At 53.3% G+C, this 20,453-nt stretch overlaps 7 protein-coding genes across 7 annotated transcripts; 3 read left to right on the top strand and 4 right to left on the bottom strand.

Annotated features, from left to right (window-relative positions):
* Nucleotides 1–21: 21 nt before the first annotated feature.
* On the top strand, nt 22–1,946 carry CAOG_00998 (aspartate aminotransferase P1). Its single transcript, XM_004365812.2, has 4 exons — nt 22–139; nt 455–1,296; nt 1,456–1,598; nt 1,699–1,946. The coding sequence occupies exons 1-4, from the start codon at nt 50–52 to the stop codon at nt 1,842–1,844; spliced, it is 1,221 nt and encodes a 406-aa protein (XP_004365869.1). The 5' UTR covers nt 22–49; the 3' UTR covers nt 1,845–1,946.
* A 35-nt stretch (nt 1,947–1,981) lies between these two features.
* Nucleotides 1,982–5,925, bottom strand: CAOG_00999 (hypothetical protein; the record flags this gene model as incomplete). Its single annotated transcript, XM_004365813.2, has 8 exons — nt 5,217–5,925; nt 4,515–4,794; nt 4,240–4,408; nt 3,091–4,129; nt 2,833–2,975; nt 2,471–2,728; nt 2,276–2,395; nt 1,982–2,152 (listed from the first exon to the last, which is right to left on the bottom strand). The coding sequence occupies exons 1-8, from the start codon at nt 5,749–5,751 to the stop codon at nt 1,982–1,984; spliced, it is 2,715 nt and encodes a 904-aa protein (XP_004365870.2). The 5' UTR covers nt 5,752–5,925.
* A 224-nt stretch (nt 5,926–6,149) lies between these two features.
* CAOG_01000 (hypothetical protein) lies at nt 6,150–7,604 on the top strand. Its single transcript, XM_004365814.2, has 4 exons — nt 6,150–6,557; nt 6,964–7,016; nt 7,129–7,293; nt 7,374–7,604. The coding sequence occupies exons 1-4, from the start codon at nt 6,269–6,271 to the stop codon at nt 7,425–7,427; spliced, it is 561 nt and encodes a 186-aa protein (XP_004365871.1). The 5' UTR covers nt 6,150–6,268; the 3' UTR covers nt 7,428–7,604.
* Nucleotides 7,605–7,942: 338 nt separating this feature from the next.
* On the bottom strand, nt 7,943–10,036 carry CAOG_01001 (hypothetical protein; the record flags this gene model as incomplete). Its single annotated transcript, XM_004365815.1, has 3 exons — nt 7,943–8,220; nt 8,446–9,561; nt 9,871–10,036. The coding sequence occupies 3 exons, from the start codon at nt 10,034–10,036 to the stop codon at nt 7,943–7,945; spliced, it is 1,560 nt and encodes a 519-aa protein (XP_004365872.1).
* Nucleotides 10,037–13,988: 3,952 nt separating this feature from the next.
* CAOG_01002 (hypothetical protein) lies at nt 13,989–15,501 on the top strand. The gene is made up of 4 exons (XM_004365816.2): nt 13,989–14,198; nt 14,394–14,485; nt 14,578–15,044; nt 15,157–15,501. The coding sequence occupies exons 1-4, from the start codon at nt 14,004–14,006 to the stop codon at nt 15,354–15,356; spliced, it is 954 nt and encodes a 317-aa protein (XP_004365873.1). The 5' UTR covers nt 13,989–14,003; the 3' UTR covers nt 15,357–15,501.
* A 680-nt stretch (nt 15,502–16,181) lies between these two features.
* On the bottom strand, nt 16,182–18,103 carry CAOG_08462 (hypothetical protein; the record flags this gene model as incomplete). Its single annotated transcript, XM_011271732.1, has 2 exons — nt 16,182–17,667; nt 17,772–18,103. The coding sequence occupies 2 exons, from the start codon at nt 18,101–18,103 to the stop codon at nt 16,182–16,184; spliced, it is 1,818 nt and encodes a 605-aa protein (XP_011270034.1).
* Nucleotides 18,104–18,562: 459 nt separating this feature from the next.
* Nucleotides 18,563–20,299, bottom strand: CAOG_01003 (membrane-associated ring finger 5). Its single transcript, XM_004365817.2, has 2 exons — nt 18,889–20,299; nt 18,563–18,790 (listed from the first exon to the last, which is right to left on the bottom strand). The coding sequence occupies exons 1-2, from the start codon at nt 20,230–20,232 to the stop codon at nt 18,689–18,691; spliced, it is 1,446 nt and encodes a 481-aa protein (XP_004365874.2). The 5' UTR covers nt 20,233–20,299; the 3' UTR covers nt 18,563–18,688.
* Nucleotides 20,300–20,453: the final 154 nt, after the last annotated feature.

Below are 20,453 nucleotides of genomic sequence, written 5' to 3' on the forward strand. Positions count from 1 at the left end.
TCTTCTCAGAAGCCACTCCTTCTTTTTCATTTTGTTTCGTTTCTCACCAATGTCCCACTTTGCCACCGTCCCACTCGCGCCTCCCGATGCCATCTTTGGCGTTGCTGCAGCATGCACTGCCGACAAGCATCCCAACAAGGTAATTGTGTGATATGTCAACAATAAGACAAAAGAACATCATGACATCATCACCGAGGTGGAAATGAGAGTCAAAGAGAATTGAAGAATTGGGGAGAGGTTTCCTATTTCATACTCGGCACTCACTACCCTGCCCTACAAACTCCTTGTGTGCCTTTCGTTACTGATTTTCTTTCCGATGGTTGTTATTTTCCCCCGATTTTCCGATTTTTGCTTCCGTTCCTCCTCCCTCTGGTATTGCGCCGACTTTTGACTTGCTCAACTCCTTCTTATAACTACTACTCGCTCGTTGCTCTGCTGCTGCTGCTGCTGCTAGGTCGATCTTGTGATTGGCGCTTACCGCACGGAAGAGTGCGAGCCGTGGATTCTGCCGGTCGTGCGCCAGACTGAGCTGCGCATTGCCGAGACGCAGCACGATCACGAGTACCTGTCGATCGACGGCCTCGCAGACTTTACGAACGCGTCTGCGCGGTTTGTGCTGGGCCACGACTCCAAGGACATGGCCGAGGGCCGCGTCTGCGCAGTGCAGGCAATCTCGGGCACGGGCGCCCTCCGTCTTGGCGGCGAGTTTCTGCGCCGGTTTTACACGCCGTCGCAGACCATCTACGTGTCAGACCCGACGTGGAGCAACCACTTTAGCCTCTTCAAGGAGGCCGGGCTGACCGTCAAGACATACCGCTACTTTGACAAGGCGACCAAGGGCGTCGCCTTCACCCAGTTTGTCGAGGATCTCAATGCAATGCCCGAGGGCTCGATCGTCCTGCTGCACGCCTGCGCGCACAATCCCACGGGCGCCGATCCGTCGCGCGAGCAGTGGGCGCAGCTGGCCGATCTTTTCATTGCGCGCAAGCTCTTCCCGTTCTTTGACAGCGCCTACCAAGGGTTTGCCACCGGCGACGTCGACAACGATGCGTACGCAGTCCGGTTGTTTGCTGCGCGTGGCATTGAGCTGTTCATCGGCCAGTCGTACTCGAAGAACTTTGGCTTGTACAACGAGCGTGCTGGCTGCATCACGGCCGTCGCTGCCGACAAGGACGCCGCCCAACGCATGCGCTCGCAGTTCAAGCTCATTGTCCGTGCCATGTTCTCCAACCCGCCCAACCACGGTGCTCGCATTGTCGGCACCATCTTGAACTCGCCCGAGCTGTACAAGGACTGGTGAGGATTTCCTTGAGTGGTGGTGCAATGGAGCTTGTTTTTATGGGGGAGGGGGTTGTTCTTCTTCTTTATTTGTTTCTTTAGTTGGTTTCTTTTGTTGGTTTCTGTTGTTGGCTTCTTTGGCGAACTCGTGTGTCTGACTTGCGCGTGGGATTCTAGGCACCGCGACCTCAACGTCATGGCGGATCGCATCAAGCTCATGCGCCGCATGCTCTACGACAAGCTCGTCGAGCTCAAGACCCCTGGATCATGGCAGCACATTCTCGACCAAATCGGCATGTTTAGCTTCACAGGCTTGACTGGTAAAGAGACGAGCTGTTAAAGTCATATTCGCTTGAGTTTGTTATGACTCACTTTGATTCAACCCAATCGCCCTGATTTCTTGGCTCCTTCTCTACACAGAGGCGCAATGTAAAGTCCTCACCGAAAAGTACCACATCTATCTGCTCAGCTCTGGACGTATCAACATGTGCGGCCTGACCACCAAGACTGTGGATTACGTTGGTCGCGCGATTCTCGATGTTGTCAGCAATGCTGGTTCCGCTTAAACTGCGCGACGGCTTTTCGGTTACTTCCACGCTGATTATGTTGAAGAATAACACTATTGATTAACAAACAAAAAAGTAGCTCAAAGAAATGATTCGGAAATGGTTGGTTGTTAACAATCCAGTTTCGGCTGAACCGGCTAAAGCTGAGACTGCTCTTCCTCCGGCTTGACTTGAGTGTGAACACTCCGACGTCGCATCTCGTCGACTTGAACCGCCAAATCCGGGGGCTCGTACAACGATATGAGCAAAAAGAACACTGAACTCATGATGCAAATGTGCCAGAGGCTGTGTGTCCATCCATAGTTGCTCTGTAGAAAAACAAGGGTGGAAAAAAACAGATGCAAAGACATTGGAGGCAACAACGTGAGTTGAACGCGTGCAGAAAGTGCATCACCATCAACAACATCACAACACGCTCGCCGAAACTTCACATCTGTCTGGACGAAACCAAAGATGCACAGACCAACAATGGCGATGGCCAAGCCGACTGCCAAGCGCCACCAGATAAAGTACTTGATCCACCGCACATGTGCAGCGCGACACATACGCACCTAACACACATGCCAACCGTCAGCATCCGAAGATACAAGCAAGCACAACAAAACCGCATCGTTGCCACTTTTTACCCATGTGAAGACAATCAAGGCAACGCCCACAGCAGCCAGAACCGCCAGATTGATGGCCGAGAATCGATCGACAGTGACACCAATCAACAAGCCGAGCATGCCCATAATCTGAAGAACGTGCTTCCAGGGCGACACAAGGCGCGCCAAGTAGATGAACGTAAACCAGAACGAGACATACGAGCCGTAAAAATCAGCAACGCCCATCGCGTCGTATGGATACATGCACAAGCTAATGTTGGAATCGCAGATGTGATAAAACTGCAAGTGCAAGACCGCGTGACAGAAAGATAAGTTCAACGGAGAAACTAGCAATCACCAATGAATTGCAAAAAAAAAATCCATCATGCATGCACAACACTTACTGCTGAACCAAACATGGTAAAGGTGTACACGACACACTCTGTCCAGAGTTTTCGTCGGATGCTCACGATGATGGCTGGCAAAAACGCCAGGTTGCTCACCGTTAAGAAAAACATGTACCCGATATAGGCCGAGTAATCATCAACTAGCGAGCACCAACAAAGCAGCGCAGAAGAACGAAAATGAGCAGTTCAACAACCCGGTCACCAAAGGACGAGAACATTGCAGGAAACAACACAACCGTCGCGCGTTTGACTCACTTTCATCGCAAGACCAGCCAGAATAGGGTCGATTGCACGAACAATAGGAAACGAGCGAAGCTCCAAAGGTGTCGAGAGTGCACGTTCCGTGGGAGCAAGATTGAAGACAATCGACTGGCGAGACTTGGATTTGATAGGTAACGGTTGAACTGAGCGGTGGCGAGTCGGAGGAATTGAGGAAAACGCCAATGTAGGTCATCCCAGCGACAACAAAAGGCATGTCAAAGGTGCCGCCCACGCTCGTCAGCTCAAACACGGAGTCGTAAGCAGTCGATGTTGGCGGGACGCCAGTGCGCAGATACACCTTGTAGGGAGCCGCAAGAGCGGCGTTCTGGTAGAGAAGCGACCCGGCGACTTGAAAGTTGAGTGTTGGCAGCGCAAGCTGGTTGTTGAGCGGCAACAAGGTCATCACGTCCGGAACGACAACGACGGTGCGACTTGGCAAAAAGAACGTGCCGTATGTGGCCCATGGAAAGTCGAATGGCGACAGTGGCACGACTTGGCTGAGGCAGCCCGGGCCCGTGAGCAGGCTGCTGCTGCATGCGAGAGAGCCGATCTGCAAATCCGCCGTAAAGGACTCGCCCGTGCACGCGCCTTGAATGGTCACGCGCACATAACTGTAGGCGTACGTAAAATCCGTTAACGCAAGATCCGCGACATTGCACTGGACGCCAAGGAGAGCTCCGTTGGGGCCGAGCCGCGCGAGTTGGCACGTGCGCGAGTCGTACAAGTTGGCGCCAGAGACAGCATCTGGCAGGCCCGGCTGGGTCGGACTGAACAGAGAGACGGTCAGGTTGGCAGGAGAGGTACACACAGGTCCAGTCACAGTCGATGATACTGAAATGTTCATGCTCGCGCCCCATGCAGCATCCGAAGGGAGAAAGCGGAACACGCTCGTGGCAGTTGTTACGGCGGCAGCAGTCGTAGAAAAGGTTGCGGATGCCGACCCTGATGGTGTCACAGTTGTGATGGAAGCCAGGCTCAAGCGAGTGAACGAAACGGTCGCTCCGTAAGAGCAAGAATGAGAGTTGGAGTCGCTCTATGGAAGGGGGAGGGGGAGAGCGAGAGATATATAACAGCACAGACGGATGAGATTGGAGTCATGATGGTCAAGCCTAAAAAAAAAAAGAGCGAGAACCACAGCCATACCCCAGTCTGAAGATCCCCTGTCGGAAGAGTGGCAGCGAAAAAGTACTCGCCCGGCGCTGGTGAATCGAGTTGGATTGTCAGAACGCCACGCGGCTGGATAATCCACTCCTTGTCGTACAGTCCGCCATAAGCTGGGGCAGGAATTGGCAACGCTCCGCGCCGCATCCAGCTGGAAGAACGGAAAAAATGCACGGCGCAAACGCAAACAATGAGAAATCGATCGCGAACAACATCTCGAACCAAATACACTGCGTGTGGTCAAACAACAAACTCACAGCTGCACGGTCGATTGACAGAAGGTCGGGTTGCTGGAATCAGAGAGGTCGATAAAAATGATGGCAGATGCGAGGCCAGCCGGAACTGCGAAGGACATGACTGCGAGGCTTTCATAGTCATCGTAAAAGTCAATCGGCTGAGACGAGATGCTCAAGCTGAGCGGTTCGGTCAGTTGGTAGTGCGGGTCAGCCGAGCCTGCGCTTGCGAGCGCGACCTGTGAATCGACATCTTCTTGTTGTTGTTGCATTTCCTGGATGTTTGCATCCGACGTCAGTTTATCTGAGGGTCAAACGAAGTGGAGCAACATCCAAAACAAAATTGGCGGAGGTAAGCTCAGAAACAAAAGAACCACACAATTCCTGATCGGGCATTTGTCTCAGGTTCTTTCGTTTCGATTGTTTGTTTTGGTTCGGTGAAAAACTAAGTCTCGTTGCCTCCGACGTCCCACACACAGACACCCAGGACAATTCGGCAACAAACAGCAGAGCATTGAACTCTCTCCCAAAACACCTGAACGCTTTCTGCTGTGAGCTCATCCCACAAACGGAGCGACGTGCAACGTTCGACATCAAAACTGAGGGTGTGAGTGTAAGTTTTTCGCATCGCATAAAGTCTTCAGCCCACAAGGCCAATTTCTGAGGATTGAGACACGCGCGATTGCTCTTGTGTGTTGATGATTGATTTGCTTGACTTCAACTCACCATGCATGACAAGGGGCGTGCGACGCGACCTTGCGCCGGGGAGCTGTTGCTGCTGCTCGAGCGCCGAACCCAACTTGGTTGTCAGTTTCGCCTCACGCCGCTGATGTTGATGATGATGCTGCTGCTGCTGTTGCTCCGGACGCTGCGTTCGATCGCTGGAGTACGCCGTCACAACTTCAGTGCGATGGTCGCCCGTCATCGGCGTCGTGGTCGCGGAAGTGCCGGTCGGTGGAGGGCGCGTTATGGCAACCAGCAAAGGCGAAGTGGCAACCGCAAACAGCGCGGCGACAAACATGACAGCGGCGGCTCTGGCCCAGCGATGACGTTGACTCGGACTCTGCTGCTTCTGCTTTTGCATGGACTGATGAGTGCATCGGTCGTAGCGTGGCAGGAACAGCGAGGACGCTTGGGCGACGACCGGCCATCGAGCGTCCGTTTCGCACTCCTGGTTGTTGTTGTTGCCACCGTTGCTGCTGCTGCTGCTGCTGCTGCTGATGCTGGACAATGGCACCCACGAACGAATGCCACCCATCATTGCTTCAGCAACAGGATGGAACAGCAAAGAAGAAAAAAGGATGGGGGGAGGGCACCGATGAGCAGCTAAGCAACAGGGACTGAGAAGTGAAACACAAAAACGGGGAAACCAAAAAGAATCTCAGACAAAACAAAGAACCAATCACACGAAGCAAAGAACAACTAGAAATGAAAGAAACAAGACTGTGCTTCATGATGCGATCACAATCAAGCTCAAAACAACGAACTCTGAGAATCATGCGCGAGAGCTCCATTGCAACTGGAAGCGATTTCCCCGCGTCTCTGATTGAAAAGGTTGCAGAGTGCAGTTTTTTTTTTTTGGCGGAACATCCGACTGTGGATTATCTGCTCATCCTTCTTGCTCAGATTTCCGTCCATACTTGGAGGGCTCAGTCGTTTGCTTTTTTTGCTGTGCAGAAGGGGGACGAACGCTTTTCAGAACGACAGTTCATTCACTCAGGCACAGCCAAGGCAAACAGAAGCAAGCGGCCACAACAGCAAAACCCCAAGTCGCGAAAATGAGCGCAGGCAGTGTGAATGCTGTGATTGTCGCTGCAGCGGCCGTGAGTGCTGCCGTGTGGTACTTCATCCGAGGCAGCGCAACAGGAGGCATTGCAGCGGCCGGCGAGCGAACGACATCATCACAACAGCATCAGCAACAGCAGCAACAGCAACAGCAATACGCATCAACAGCATCACCGCAGCTGACGCAGTCTCAGCAACAGCAGCAGCAGCACGACGGCGGCGCGCACAACAATGACGCGGCGTACGGCGATGCCGAAGCGGACATCCACAGCGAGCTCAGAGGTCTGAATTTGATTGCTGAAATGTTGACAATGTTGGTTGACGATGAATAATTGCTGCAGTGGTCGGAAATTGCATCTATTTGGAGGTTGGGGGATGATCAAATCGAGGCACCAAAGGGGAACGAACGAAACGCCGAATCGCCAAGACAGCTCAAAATGTTCCAATCTTAGCGTTTCAGACGCATTGCGCCTTGTGGTCGTCTGTGTCGGGTTTGATTCATTTGAGTCAATGTGAATCATTGTATTCGAGTGATTGGATGCGGAAGAAGGGAGAAGAACCGATGCAGAACAACCAGTTGCTTTGATGGTTGTCCGGATTGTGAACGTTTGCGTTGCCGCTTGGATTCGAGATGCTTTTTGGTTGCTATATTCTCACGGAATCTGCATAATTTGGTTGAATGCTGCAGGTTTTCAAGGCCGAGGTCGAAACCCGGCGTCTGAGGAGCACAATCTTCGAAATGTGAGTTTTATCGCATCTCAGTGTGCTTATTTTGTTTGTTTTTTTCGAGTAGCTGTGATTGCCACAGTCGGATGTAATGTGCTTACACGTTTGTTTCTGCTTTGGAATGCAGTTTTACGCCTTCATGGCAGCCGGACGGCACGAGTCGCCTTCACCGCGGCCATCGCGACCAACGTCCATGATTGGCAACTCTGGTTATAACCAGTCACCGGAGCCCTCGCGATTTGCCGAAACACGTGGAGAGGACTATGAGGAAGATGACTTGGATTCGCGCTCGGTATGTCTTTTCGTTCGTTCAATTCTATTGAGTGGCCAAGTGCTTCCTTCAACTCACTCATTTTGTCGCCATCCCATCAGCGCCCAACCCGAATCTCGCTTCCCACCGTCCCGGATTACATCTCTGGCTCTTAGGTGAAGCTGGCTATCGTCTGTTGGGTCTGAAAACATGTTGATATACTGTGTGAAACCTCATGTATGCGAAAAAAGAAAATCCATTACAAAAAAAGGGATGAACACAAACCCGGAAAGCAACAAGTTCTGTGCATGTGCACAGCGTTGCCCGAATAAACAACCATAACAAGATTTCCAACCAAAGCGAAAGAGAATAGGACACCCAGGACAAAAAAAAAAAAGAGAGAGAGAGAGAGAGAGAAAACAAACCAAAGGACAAGATATCAAAACCAAACAGGCCCCTTCTCCAATCAGAAGAGGTACAAACACAAGGATGTTAACAAAAGTCGAGCTGCTCAAGGGGAGTGCACGGGTTACTCTGTAGTAACGAAACCGACGGCAATTATCGGAAAGAAGGTAAAGATGAAAGATTAAAGATGAAAGATGAAAGATGAAAGATAAAAGGTTCAAGAGGGAAAGCAAGTTCAAAGAGTTCAGAAGGTAAAAGGAGGGAGGAGAAGGCATGGCTCAATCGCTCAATAATACGCCTCGAGGCCAGAGGTCGGAATGCTCTCCAGATGCGCGGAAGCAGCAGCGGGAACAATCACAGGCCCGGAGACGGGCGGCAGAGCCGTGGTCGCGGCGTCAAGAGAGACCGGAACCGGCGTTGCTGAAGTGAACGAATTGAGGTATGTGTTGGAGTGCAAGACCTCCTCCTGCGTCTGCACCGTATTGGGAACCGGCGCAGATGCGAAAACGGCGCTGCCACTCTGGAGCGAACCAGGGTTGTTGGAGGACAGCAGCCCCGCAGGCTCTGAAGTGAGAGACGGCGCCGCCGAAGAGAGAGACTCGAAGGAGAATGAGGAAGACGAGGAGGAGGAAGAAGAAGAGGAAGAAGAGGAAGAGGAAGAAGAAGAAGAAGCAATTGCCGATGATGGAGACGAACTGGATGCAGAGGCCGCGAGCTCGGAGCTACCCCCCTAGGTGGAGATCCATATAGGCGGTGGGTCGCGATGCGGGCCACCGGGAGAACGGATACCGCCAGTGGCGAAATTGGCAATGCGTCGCACGACTCCGCCAACAGGATCAAACTGACGGGATGGAGTGTCGAAAAGCTCTGTATGGGGCTGCGGAGAGGCGGCAAAGGAGAATTGGAGAGGCTCGGGCACCAATTGTTGTTGGCCGGGCTCGGGAACGTACGAAAGCCCCTTTGCAGTCGACACAACGAAATTTGCGGGGAAGGACGTCAGCGTTGAAATGGTGTTGTCGCCGCTGAACGAGAGAGAGCGACGTGGCGGCAGCGGCTCGGGAGTTATTTGAACTTCGGGCGAGCCCAGGGATTCGGAAATGGTGGATGGCTCTGTCGATGTGGCCTCCGCTGACGACGAATTGGGCGTGTTGGTCGTCGACGATGGGGTGGAAGATGATGGTGATGAGGCGCTCGTCGGGGCAAGACCGAGCAAGGCCGCTCGCGAGCCGCGCATGGCAGATCGAATGGGCGACTTGGGCTTGACGGGCGCCATATTGTGAATGTCCACGGGCGCCTTTGACACCTCGGCCTGAGAGAGATCGACCACAACTGGAACAGTTGCATCATTCGGGAAGTGAACGACAATCCAGTCAATGTGATAGTTTTGGCCCTCATTGCTGTCCCAATACTCTTGGCCGCCAGCCCGATATCGAATGGCAAATTCGCAGTGGCTCCTGAGTGGGAGAGTCTCGGGGAGACGCAGCACCAGGACGAATCGGTCGCACATCATGCCGTAGAGCGGCGTACTGTTGGCATACGCGCCTTCTTCTTCCTTGAAGGTTTTCCAGCCGTCTGTCGAATACCGCGCAGTGACGCTCTTGTCGTACGCCAGATTATGAACGATGACGGTTGCGTACAGGTTGGCTCGACGCGTGAGCGTGTTTTCGAGCAGGATGGGATTCGAGCGGACACGCTCGGCGAAATCTGGAGCGGATGCCGGTTGTTTGTAGCCTTCGGCGATGGCCATTTTGGGTGAAACCAGGGCATCCGTCACCAGCGGAGGCAAGTGGTCCCGGAATGGATTGATTGCCAACGGAGCGTCCTCGCGACGGAACAAGACAGCGCGCGACAGGGACAGGCCGATCGAATCCGAAAAGCGAACGCGGCGGTGTCCCAGACTGTCCACTGTTGTGGACGAAGTGGACGGTGTCAACTGCTCTGACGGACTAGTGCTGCCTGAAGATTCAGAGCTGCTCGATTCCGAGCCTGAATCTGAGCCGCTTTCGTCTTGAATGGCGCTGCCGTTATCGTCGCCCAGATTGCTGCTGGTGCTGTTCGGTTTGTTGCTATTGTTAGTAGTGGCGGGGGTGGTGGTGTTGCTCTTGCTCGTGGGAGTGTTGCTCTCGTAGAACTCGTCAACTTCGCTGTTGTGGTGACCGTGATGATGGTGGTGGTGGTGGTGGTGGTGGTGTTGCAGTGGTGGTGTTGGTTTACGCTCGACGGCGTCTGACAGCGGCGGTGACTGCAGCTCGCCGTCCACCATGTCAGCGGCCGGAGGCTGCGATGCCAAAGACCAGCTGTCCGCAGCAGGCGCCGGATGTGGTGACTGCAGCTGAGGGGTTGCCGCAGCGGAATTCTTGGATGTGGGAGCGGGTTGCATTTTGTTTGACGCGAAAGAAGCTCTGTGCCTCCAAGTTCACGTTGATGCACGTACTAGCGCCGCGGGTTGAATAGCGGGATCGATGCCAGCTCGAGCCGAGTGGAGAATGCTCAGTGGACTGTGCGGTCAATAATGGGCTTGAACGAGCAGGAACGTCCACCAGTGACCAGTCGGCGATGCGGTTGTTGGAATTGGGCTTGGAATCGAGGCCTGGCAGCAGCGGCGGCTGTTGGATGCTGCAAGAACGACGACGTGCGTAGACGACAGCAGCGAGGTTGTCAAAGTCGTGCAGCTGAGCGATCGAGACAATCGAGGACGCCTGGACGAAAGCGGCAGCGGGCGAGTACGAGATTGGAGTGCGAGTTGGGTCGCTGCTCACAGATAAGGCCTTCGAATCAAGTGCGACAAGGACTGGTGGCTCGGACGATGCAATCGCAGCGACGAGAGTGGTCTCAGTGGACGAGGCAGGCGACCCACAGCAGCGACCGAGGCAGGAGGAGGAGGAGGAGGCGGCGGCGGAGGACGACCAAGGGGTGAGCTGCGAATTTGAATGAGAAGACTGGGCTGCTGCACGCTCGCGTTGCTCTGATTGGCCCTCGAGTGTGCTGCTGCTGCCTGTGTTGCTGCTGCTGCTGCTGCTGTTGAGAGTGGGTGACAAGGACGATGGCTCTGCTTGTGCGGCGGCGGTGAGGCTGTCCGCAGAGGACGAGGAAGAGAAGGACGAAGGAGAAGAAGAAGAAGAAGAAGAAGGCCAAGAAAGCGACGAGAACTGGTTTTCCGATCGCAATGCTTGGACGAGGACGGGGCTGCCTGGGACCTGGGCGTGGGGCTCGGCGGGAACAAGGACGTGCGCTGAGATGGGTGTGGGTGCGGGTGCGGATGCTGCGGGTGCTGCGGGTGCGTCGGAGAGCGAGACAAGCGACGCAAATGACTCACTGGGACGGCTTGGACCACTGCTGCTGGAAACTGCGGATTTGAGGCTAAGAAGAGGCTGGAGATCCTGGTCCTGGTCCTGGTCCTCGCTGCTGTCTGATGCCGATGAGAAGCGACGCTGAGTTAGATGATGCTGATGATGGTGAGGCTGGTGGTGAAGCGCGTCGTCCGGTTGGTCAACGATGCGGGTGCTGGGCGAAGCGGGTGGGGTGAAGAAGGCTGCCCAGCGCTGATGCTGCTGCTGCTGACGCTGATGCTGCTGCTGCTGTTGCTGTGGTTGATGGTATTGATGGTGTTGCTGTTGCTCGAGTGGGTGGTCGGAGTGGTGCGGGCGGTGGAAGGACGCGTCGTCCGCAGGCTGCTCGTTTCGTGACCAAGGCGAGACTGGCGCGTCCGTCACGGCCTCCAAATCCGAATCAACGGAAGACGACGAAGACGATAGTAATTGTAAAGCAGAAGAAGACGAAGATGATGATGATGATGAAGAAGAAGAATCGGAAGCTTTGGAGGATGCTGGGGCTGGAACGAACGGGTTGGACGTAGACGCTGGCGAACGTGACAAAAGAAAGAATTCAATCGAATTCGAATCACAAACTGCCTCTGAAGCGGATAAAGTCGCGAGCGATGCAGCAGAGGAAGAAAATGACAAGGACGTTGAGGATGACAAAGAGGCTGAAACAGAGACAGGGCCCGCTGTGGTGGTGCGGCGACTCGGAGCCGCGGAGACTGCTGCTGAGACGACGGCGGTTGAGGTGTGGCGCAGAGAACCGTCCAAAGAAGGCAGCGATGACGAATGATGTGAATGGCCGTGTCCAACTGCTGCGCTCGTTGTATGCATCGAGTGGTGGTGGTATTGCTTGTCGGACTGTCTGGGGACGACAGCGGGCGTTGGCGGCGTGGAAGAAGGAGCAGCTCCCGAACCGCCGCTGCTGCGCGTGAATGCTGCTGTTGATGCTGAGACCGACGCCGGAGCCTTCCACGTCACCCAGCTCAGAACAAGCTCAACGAAAAAGGCGAGCAATGCAGCCAAAAGGTTGCCGAGGAACGCCGTTTTTAAAAGAATCGGTATCCGAGAAGGAAAGAATTGGCGAAAAAACGATGGGAAAATGAAAAAAAAAAAAAAAAAAAAAAAAAAAAAAAAAAAAACCAAGCGAGGTTTGACACGAGCGCTTGAAACGATGCTACTGCGGTGGGGGAGGGGTGGTTGGAAGAGATGTGTGATTAGGAAATGCGGTGAAAAGCGGGCAAAGGGAAGGCTACCGAGAAGAAAGAAAAGGAACGATGACGAAAAAATGAACGACGGAGATAAAGGGAAAAGAAAAAAAATAGGTTGGAACAACGACTCGCGGGCTGTTGCGGGGGCGCGTCGGCTGGTAGAGCAGAATAGGAGTTTAGCTGTTGTGTTAATGCAAGCAAAAGCGCAAGGAGACACACAGAGTACGATGGCACGGGCTTGCAAAGTGAGAAGCTCAGAAACAAAACGTAGTTCGCAGCAAAGGGGAAACGCCACAGAATTCCATAAACATCAACAACAACGCTGGAGATTGCGTACAAAACGCGTGCCACCCAGGTTCTTATTGGAGGGGTAGGAGCGTCGTGTGTAACCGTGCAAAGTGCAATGCGTGGAACAGGACTGAGTTGAACAGGGGATGCAGAAGGGGGGGTGGATGAGGGAAATTGAAAACCAATCAGTTTCACGTCGAGTTGTTGGCAACCGGCACGTGCGACTGGGACTTTTGGCGCACATGCGTCGGCAACTGCCATTGGGCTCTGTTTGTGTGCTTTCGCCGTACAGTACATACCCATCCGTTTGTTTGTTTCTCAATGCACATGCGAGATCCCCGATTATTTCGTTCGTTGGAATGGTCTCGATTTTAATCACAATTCAACCTTGTTCATTAACCAAGCGTTGTGGTTTGTTGTTCTTTCTTTGATCGGCCCCTTCCTCGCGTTTCCCCTCCCCCCCCCCACAAAAGGGTGCTGCGAGTGTTGGGAGTAGTGCAATGCTCCAATGCATAGGTCTGCTCCACAGCCGTCAGTGCTGATGAACAGCAACGGAATGAAACTTTTGGCTTTGTCACCAAAAAACAAAAATCTCAACGCGATGCGAATCTACCACCAACAGCAGCACACGACGCGCAAATCGACGCAGCCCACGGACTCGGACACCGCCCCCACCGTCACGCATGGACGTGTGTGTGTGCATGGCTTGTGATGATGTGCGAAAGAGTGGCTAGACGCGGAATGCAACAAAGCAAACGCGACGGTGATCAAGACGTGTGCAAGATTCACACCTCCTCCTCCTTGCCAATACGGCCGACACACCGTCCCAGCTCAATCCATTCCCATTCCCATTCCTGCATCTACCCGCGCTCGCTTCGCTTGCTCGCTGTTCTATTCCACTCCCTCTGCTGTTGGCCTTGTGTGTCACATTGGAGGGTGTTCGTTTTGTTTGCAGAATTGCACAACGAAGCGAAAAACTTACAACAAACAAAAAAAAAAAAAAAAAAAAAAAAAAACAAGAATGGGATAATTCGCGTCCAATGGAAACTCGTGCCGAACATTCGTGATGTCAGGCGTCGCAGGTGGCTTGCAAAGTCGCGCGATTACTCCCCAGAAGACCTCGAGTATCCAGAAAAAAAGCCAGTGCATAGTGCCGTTGTGAAGCTATCGTGAAAGCTCGAAAAGTGGAAAAGTGGAGAGCAACGTTTTGGGGCCTGACAACCAACTTGCTGAGCGTTCAACTTGCACAAATGCGATTGAAGCAGCAGCTTGACAAGTACGATGGGTGAATTCAGATGAATACGCCATCGACGACTGCAATCCGAATGGCGTCCGAAAGTCGTCTGACTGTCCTCAGAAAAATCGCAAGTGCTCGAGCATCTGCACGTCCTCGACGCTAGTTTTTTTTTTTTTTTTTCTCGGTTGATGTCAACAAGCACTCGTTGGTTCTTAGACGATGATCAAAATGACCTCTCTGAAATTGGAAACAGCTCACAAGGCTCCTCAGTCTTTTGAACACAAACTCAACACGATGACCACCTTCAATGACGAGCAGCAGATCCTGCCGATGGACGCCATGTACATCATCCAGGACGCCATCCGCGTCGAGTTTGAAGTCCAGGCACTCCTGCAGACCCTGCGTGACTGCACTGGACCACTCCCGGCAGCAACAGAGCTGCGCAACGGCATCCGTGCCAAACTCAAGTCGCTGCCAGCCATGCTCAAGGTAGCCCACCCCTCCATTCGTTCTCGCTCTCCAGCTCGCTCTCGTCCTCGTTTGGATGTTACACGTCCATGGACTATCTTGCGACATCCTCTGGTCGAGAGTCGCGGTCGGACGGCTTCCAAGCTCTGCGCCATGTCATCGCTTCGTTGTGGGCTGGCTGTCTCACCGTATAGCTCTCTCTCTCTCACCTTGTAGGTGCTGGAACGCATTGCTCGCGAACAAGACCGAGACCAAGACACGGAACTCGTGATGAGCAAAGTGCATCGGCACGAAGAGCAATTGGAGCGGTAATAACGCCGTTTGAATTGAAAATCGAAGAAAAGTCTGAGAAACTCAGCAGAAAGCTCACCTCGCGTTACGACCACCTTCCCAAAAAAAGCCTGCACGAACAGTTCCGATTGGCAAATGTAGAGTGCAAGGAAAACATGGACCGTCAGCACCTGCTCGATCGCGCTCAGCTCTTGTCGCTGTCGTTGCGCGCACATTCGCCACGCGTGGATTCGGCTGAAGACGCTGGCTCGGTTCTAGGCAAAACGTCAGTATTGACGAACGAGCCTACTACATCACACTCTACACTTCACAGCAAAGCAGCAGCAGCAGAAGCAGCAGAAACCAGCAAGTCGGCCTTCTCGTCGACACACAATTCGTCCGAGCTCTCGACTCGTCAAGCGCTTCTCCCGGCCGTCACCATCGCGGGCATCCGACAGCGGTCTCTCGCTAGTAGCGTCAAGTCATCTCAACAAAGTCTGCTGTCGACCTCGTCCGACATAACGCAGAGTTTGCGCAACACGACGCAGTTGATGGCCACGCAACTCGAGCAGAATGCGCGCACAATGCAAGTTCTGTGTAAGTGAAGGCCGACAGAGGGGCTTCATCTCATGATGCAGTGAAGGAAGGGGGCCAGAGAACTGAAAAACTGATTACAATTTTAATTGCTTTGACGTTATTACATGCACAGCTTCGTCGTCCAAAACTATCGATGACTTCCATTCCGAGTTTAGCGGCCATGGAGGTCTAATTGGCACTGGTCGCCGCATTCTAACCAACATCCGAAGGCGGGAAATTGCCGATCATATTCTTGTTGGCGTGGGCATTTTTATTTTTGTGTGCACCGTCTTGTACATTCTTCGGAAGCGACTCGGGGCGCTCTTCTGGTGAGGGGGGTGCTCACTTGCTTAATGCAGAGATAATGTCGAACGAAAGCTAGCTCCGTTCATTTCGATTCCCATTCAGACTGTCCATCCCTCTCTATCAGTGAGTAACTCTGAATTCACTCTGGTTCAAAAAAATCCTCCACTCACATGCACCAAGCAAAGTGAGATGCCTTACATGAGTATAGTCAGTGTCGTGTTCACTTTGAGCATCTCAGCAATCACCTGCGCTTCACCATGCGCTGACTCTCAGTCGTACTCTGACTCGAAAGCATTTGGAGAGTGAAGCGACCGTCCCTCGCCCAAAAACATCATCACTCAGAGCAGCCTATTTTTCGACTTGGCATTGTACAGTGTTCGGCAATGGTGATGGAACACTCGTGCGGACCAATCGAACTTTGTGCGTTTGGCGATTGAACAGAATTGATTTGAACAAACGTAAAATGAACAATTCTGACCGAACAAACGTGGGAGTGAACATAGTCGTACTGAACGTTGCTGCAATTCGAAGTGAACGACCTGCCCATGGCAATCGAACCAAGTGAATTGAACAATGTTCTGCAATGACTGGACAAGCTTCTCCACGGCACCGAACATGCCAGATTGAACAGTCATGCAATCTCAAAGGAGTGGTTTATCGCAGCTTCCCGGCATCTCCAAGCATGGTGGACATGACAAAAAGATCATATTTACAAAAGCACGCAAAAGCAAAACACAGAATTTTTTTATTCTCGCTTGGGTTTTGGTTTTTTTTTTTTTTGGTTTTTTTTTTTACTGCAGTCATCATCACCTCGCTGGAAAGCTCGGTTGGAAGAGCATCAAGCTAGTGTATTTAATCCTTGATATCTTCGAGCTGCGCACAAGGGAAGGCATACTTGCTGACATGGACAATGGAGCGGCTGCAATTTTGCGCCGACACTTGGCGAACAGCATCTTCAATGCGGCGATGGACTTTCTCGCTTTTTTTCAGAGGAGTGCGCTTGAAGCAAGATTTAATCTTGCCAAAAACATATTCAATCGGGTTGAGGAATGACGAGTACGGCGGAAGATACAGCAGACGGTAGTTCCTACGCCAAAAGTAGTTGCGCAGGCTGGCTGTTTTGTGGAAGCTCGCATTGTCCATCACAATCCACGCCTTGTACGTTCTGCCATCTCGCGGGAAAGAGCGGCCGTACTTCTCTTCCGATGCGATCAGCAAATCTGCGTTGTCGTTGCCTTCCTCCGCCTCGTCTTGAAAGCATTCGGCCTGGGAAGGGTGATAAGCTTCCTCATCGTCGTCGTCATCATCATCATCGTCGTCGTCGGCATCGTTCGTCCGTAGGGCTTCAACAGCGGGAGGGTAGGTGTAGGTGGATGTGCGTCTGGGTGCTGCGGCGCGGGCTGAAGTTCGGGATGACGGCTGCACAAGTTGTTGGAGACGACGCGTCCGCATTGGATGTCGCAGGGAAGAGGTGCCTGTGGAGGATGCTGGGTGACTTGCTGCTGCTGCTGCTGCTGCTGCTGCGGAAGACCACTGCCCAACGTCGTCGGCAGAGTTGTCCTCATCCTGGTTGTCGTCTGTAAAAGCTGTTGAGCGATGGTGCCCTCGCGGTAGCCGACCACGCCGGCGTCGTAGTAGTTCCGACGCCGCATGAGTATCTCGCGGCTGCGTACGTTGCTGTGCATGGAGCGACACACCTGCTGCAGCACGATTCGAAGTGGATGAGGCTGCGGCATGCTGCGTCAATGTGCCGGCATGCTGCGCTGATGGTCCAGCATGCTGCATCGATGTCCCAGCGCCGGTACTGGGAGGTGCAGGGGCAGAAGAAGAGGACGGCGCTGGAGCACTCGAGCTGCTGTTGTTGTGGTTGTGGTGGTGGTGGGTGTGATTGCTGTTGTTGTGCTCGCTCTGTGATGGCTCCTCTGCGCTCAGAACCTTCCCGTGAAACTCGACATACTTGGCAGACCCTTCATCCTCGAGCTCTTGCTCTGGAGCCTGGTCGCTATCGTGCTCATCGTCGCTCGCGCCGTGGTCTTCGTCGTTGCGGAAGGAGTCGCCGGCAGTGTGTGGCTCAAGTTCGCGACCTTCCAGCACGTGAATAAACTTGGCCATCGTCCGTTGGAATACATGCTGGTTGACAGGGCCGTGGTGGATGTCGTAGTGCACAACACCCATATTGCCAATCACACAAATCAGTGTCCAGTTCGGAGCACGAATGGAATCGACGTTCTTGATCGCGCGCTTATGCATGTTAATGTTGAAGCCACACTCATCGACGTAGAAGATGCGCGATTGGGGAATGTTCGCATTGGCCAAGTCCTGAAACCACTCTTGGCGCCTCATTTTGACCGCCATCGAGTTTTTGCGAGTGACCTGCTCATAGATCATCTCATGCGCTTGACATGCCGACCGATTGTCGTCGCGTTGACTTTCACATCAAACTTCTCGTGCAACTTGTCGGCCAGCATGCCGTTGGTCACGGCGCAGTCCTTGTCGATTTCTTCCGCCAGGAATTCCTCCATTTCGCTCGTCACGACTGTCCGATTGGGCGGCTTGGAGGCACGAGGCTCTATGATACCAGTCTCGCGAAACTTGGTGCACACATTGTGCACGGTTGCGACCGGGACATCAAGATAGTCAGCAATCTCGCGAAAGGAGCACAAGTCCTCGTCGCGCAATGCAACAATCTGCCTGCGCAAGTCCAGGGACATGCGCTGGCGCTTGCGAGGGGTAGCTTGGGCAATCTCCTGGTCGTCGTTGGCGTGCACGGGCATCACTCGTTGGCGGATGCAGGACTGTTCAGGTGCCAAAGTAGGCAGCGTTCATTATTTAGAGTGCAGTGTTCAATGTGAAAAACTCTTTGTCCAATCGCGAGTCATGGTTTTTTCAATGTCGCAGTGTCGTTCGGACCTTGTTGTTCAAAAGCGGCTGTTCAACGGGTGCTGTTCAAAGTTATTTGCATTTTTGCCCGGATCAACTTTGTCCAATGCTCACATTGTTCAAAACCGATTGCAGCAATGTCGATTAAGAAATGTTCAAAACATGTGTGTTCAATACCAAAGTCCACTCGTTCAATCTTTCCGCACAAGTGTTCCATCACCATTGCCGAACACTGTACAAAATCGTGCTTTGCAGTCATGCTCACAGTCGGTGAACAAAACGGAGCGGGAGACACGACTATGCGCAACCGCTTTTGTTGTTCTTGTTGGTGTCCAGCTGAGCAGTTCGTTCGGTGCTCAATACAAGTGACAATTATATTATATTCAATCAGTTGCATCACACTATACAAGTGCAGGAGGAGCAAGAAGGACTTGTGGCACACAGGCGAACGGACTTGCGACCTTTGTTTTTTTTTTTTCTCAGAAATGATTTTGAACAAGGCGATTTTGTTGGATGAAGCGTCGTTGCCGCCGGTACAGAGCATGAATGCCGCTCTTGACGCTTAGAAAGACAACTCCACCCTAAGAAATGCACCAAGCACAGTAGAAGATTAGAACAAACAATCCCTTGCGCGCGTTCTTTCTCTCCTTTCTCGTTTTCTCCCTCGTGTCATTCTTACCAACAGACTTCGGGTCAGGTTATTGGAAGAGACGAATCGGAATACAGTTCGGCCGAGAATGCCTGAAATTGCTGGCAGCAACATGGCGCCGACGAACGTGCGACTCAACGACGCTGCTTCAAACGCAGTGTCCATCATTTCCTCGAGTTCTGCAGCTTCGGCCTCGTCAAAGTCAGCAGCGATAATAGCATCAGGGTCCTCGACGTGAGGGTCTTCGACCATCGCCTGCAGGTTTGGAGGAACAGGCGCATCCACAGTGCTGTCTTCGTGGGGAATCACAACACCCTGGCCACTCGTGCTCGGAGTGTCCCAGCTGTCGTCAGTGATAATAGGAGAAAAGGGGCCAGCTTCCGTGTGGTCTGTGGATGGCTCTGTGTGCACGAATGATGCGCCCGAGCTGCTTGCTGCACCCGAGACACTGCTCGGTGTAGTGCTCGTCGAATTTGGTGGAGACGGTCGCTGTTGTGTGGCGGGCTGTTGAGGCGGAGGCCGACGATTGCCGACAGCTGCTGCTGCTGCTGCTGCTGGCGGTACTGCCGGTGGAGCGTTTCGACGACGCGCCTGAGCAGCACCACCACCACGACGCGCCACCACTGGAGCAGGAACTTCCACAGCATTCCCGTGCGTGTGTTCGTGGTGATGATGCGTATGCGTGTGCAAGTGCGACTGAGCCTGCGTTGCCATCAGACTGACCGGAATGAGCGGAATGAAACTGCACAGGTAGCGCGTCTTGAGCTTGGAGAGAAAGTCAATGCCCTCGTCAAAGCCCATCATCAAGCACACTGAGAACGCGCCATACGCCAGTGACGACACGTAGATTGCGCCCGTGCAAATGCCAAGCGCGGCGAACGGGCTGACGGCGCCAATGAACTGGTCGACCGTCTCGAGCACGAGCATGACGGTGCCTTCCTCGGGCTGGGTGACATTGTACGGCGTCAGACACTGCGGGCATCGCAATGGCGCTCCTTCGGCGACCTTCAAGTCCACCCAGCGGCGGATGCACGCCTGGTGCACCCACTGCGTCGCCCCGCTGCACTTGCACGGGCGGACCCAGTGGCTGATGTCCTCGTCCTCGTCCTCGTCCTCGTCGTCGTGACGATAGTGATGTGAGGATGATGATGATGAAGCGTCCTGTGTGTCTTGGGCAGTGGCGGAGCGCGTTGCCGTCGTTGGTGGCAGCACGGCTTGACGCTCGCCTTGTCCAGCGCTACTACGACTCGTGCTGCGCTGCCTGGTGATGCGTTGATCATTGTCATCGTCGTCGTCGTCGCTGTCGGTTTCAAGGCAGACCCAGCAGACGCGCGGTTGGCGACCGTCCACGCGCACGACCAATGTTTCAGCCATGTTCGATTCTGTCTTGGTTGTCTTTTGTCTACGTTGTATTGGTCTTTGGTTTTGACTCGATTCAATACGAAAATAAGACTAAAACAACAAAAACCAAATCAGCAAAATGGAATTGAGCTGAACTGAACAGCAGAAAGCAGCATTCAGCAGGGTCAAAGAACCGAAAAGCCCAAGTCCAGCAATAGAAGCTCAGACGGACAAACACAATGCTTCGCTCTCCT

The sequence above is a fragment of the Capsaspora owczarzaki genome (assembly GCF_000151315.2).
Source record: "Capsaspora owczarzaki ATCC 30864 unplaced genomic scaffold supercont2.1, whole genome shotgun sequence".
Classification (NCBI taxonomy): domain Eukaryota; class Filasterea; order Ministeriida; family Capsasporidae; genus Capsaspora; species Capsaspora owczarzaki.

Bases quoted from the DNA above. Each gene is read 5' to 3' on its own strand.
- CAOG_00998 (XM_004365812.2), top strand. From the start codon at position 50: ATGTCCCACTTTGCCACCGTCCCACTCGCGCCTCCCGATGCCATCTTT. The intron at 1,297-1,455 runs GTGAGGATTTCC...GTGGGATTCTAG, and splicing joins CCCGAGCTGTACAAGGACTG to GCACCGCGACCTCAACGTCA. The intron at 1,599-1,698 runs GTAAAGAGACGA...TTCTCTACACAG, and splicing joins TAGCTTCACAGGCTTGACTG to AGGCGCAATGTAAAGTCCTC.
- CAOG_01000 (XM_004365814.2), top strand. From the start codon at position 6,269: ATGAGCGCAGGCAGTGTGAATGCTGTGATTGTCGCTGCAGCGGCCGTG. The intron at 6,558-6,963 runs GTCTGAATTTGA...TGAATGCTGCAG, and splicing joins CATCCACAGCGAGCTCAGAG to GTTTTCAAGGCCGAGGTCGA. The intron at 7,017-7,128 runs GTGAGTTTTATC...TTTGGAATGCAG, and splicing joins AGGAGCACAATCTTCGAAAT to TTTTACGCCTTCATGGCAGC.
- CAOG_01003 (XM_004365817.2), bottom strand. From the start codon at position 20,232: ATGGCTGAAACATTGGTCGTGCGCGTGGACGGTCGCCAACCGCGCGTC. The intron at 18,791-18,888 runs GTAAGAATGACA...TGCATTTCTTAG, and splicing joins ACCTGACCCGAAGTCTGTTG to GGTGGAGTTGTCTTTCTAAG.
- CAOG_01002 (XM_004365816.2), top strand. From the start codon at position 14,004: ATGACCACCTTCAATGACGAGCAGCAGATCCTGCCGATGGACGCCATG. The intron at 14,199-14,393 runs GTAGCCCACCCC...CTCACCTTGTAG, and splicing joins CGCTGCCAGCCATGCTCAAG to GTGCTGGAACGCATTGCTCG. The intron at 14,486-14,577 runs GTAATAACGCCG...TCCCAAAAAAAG, and splicing joins CACGAAGAGCAATTGGAGCG to CCTGCACGAACAGTTCCGAT.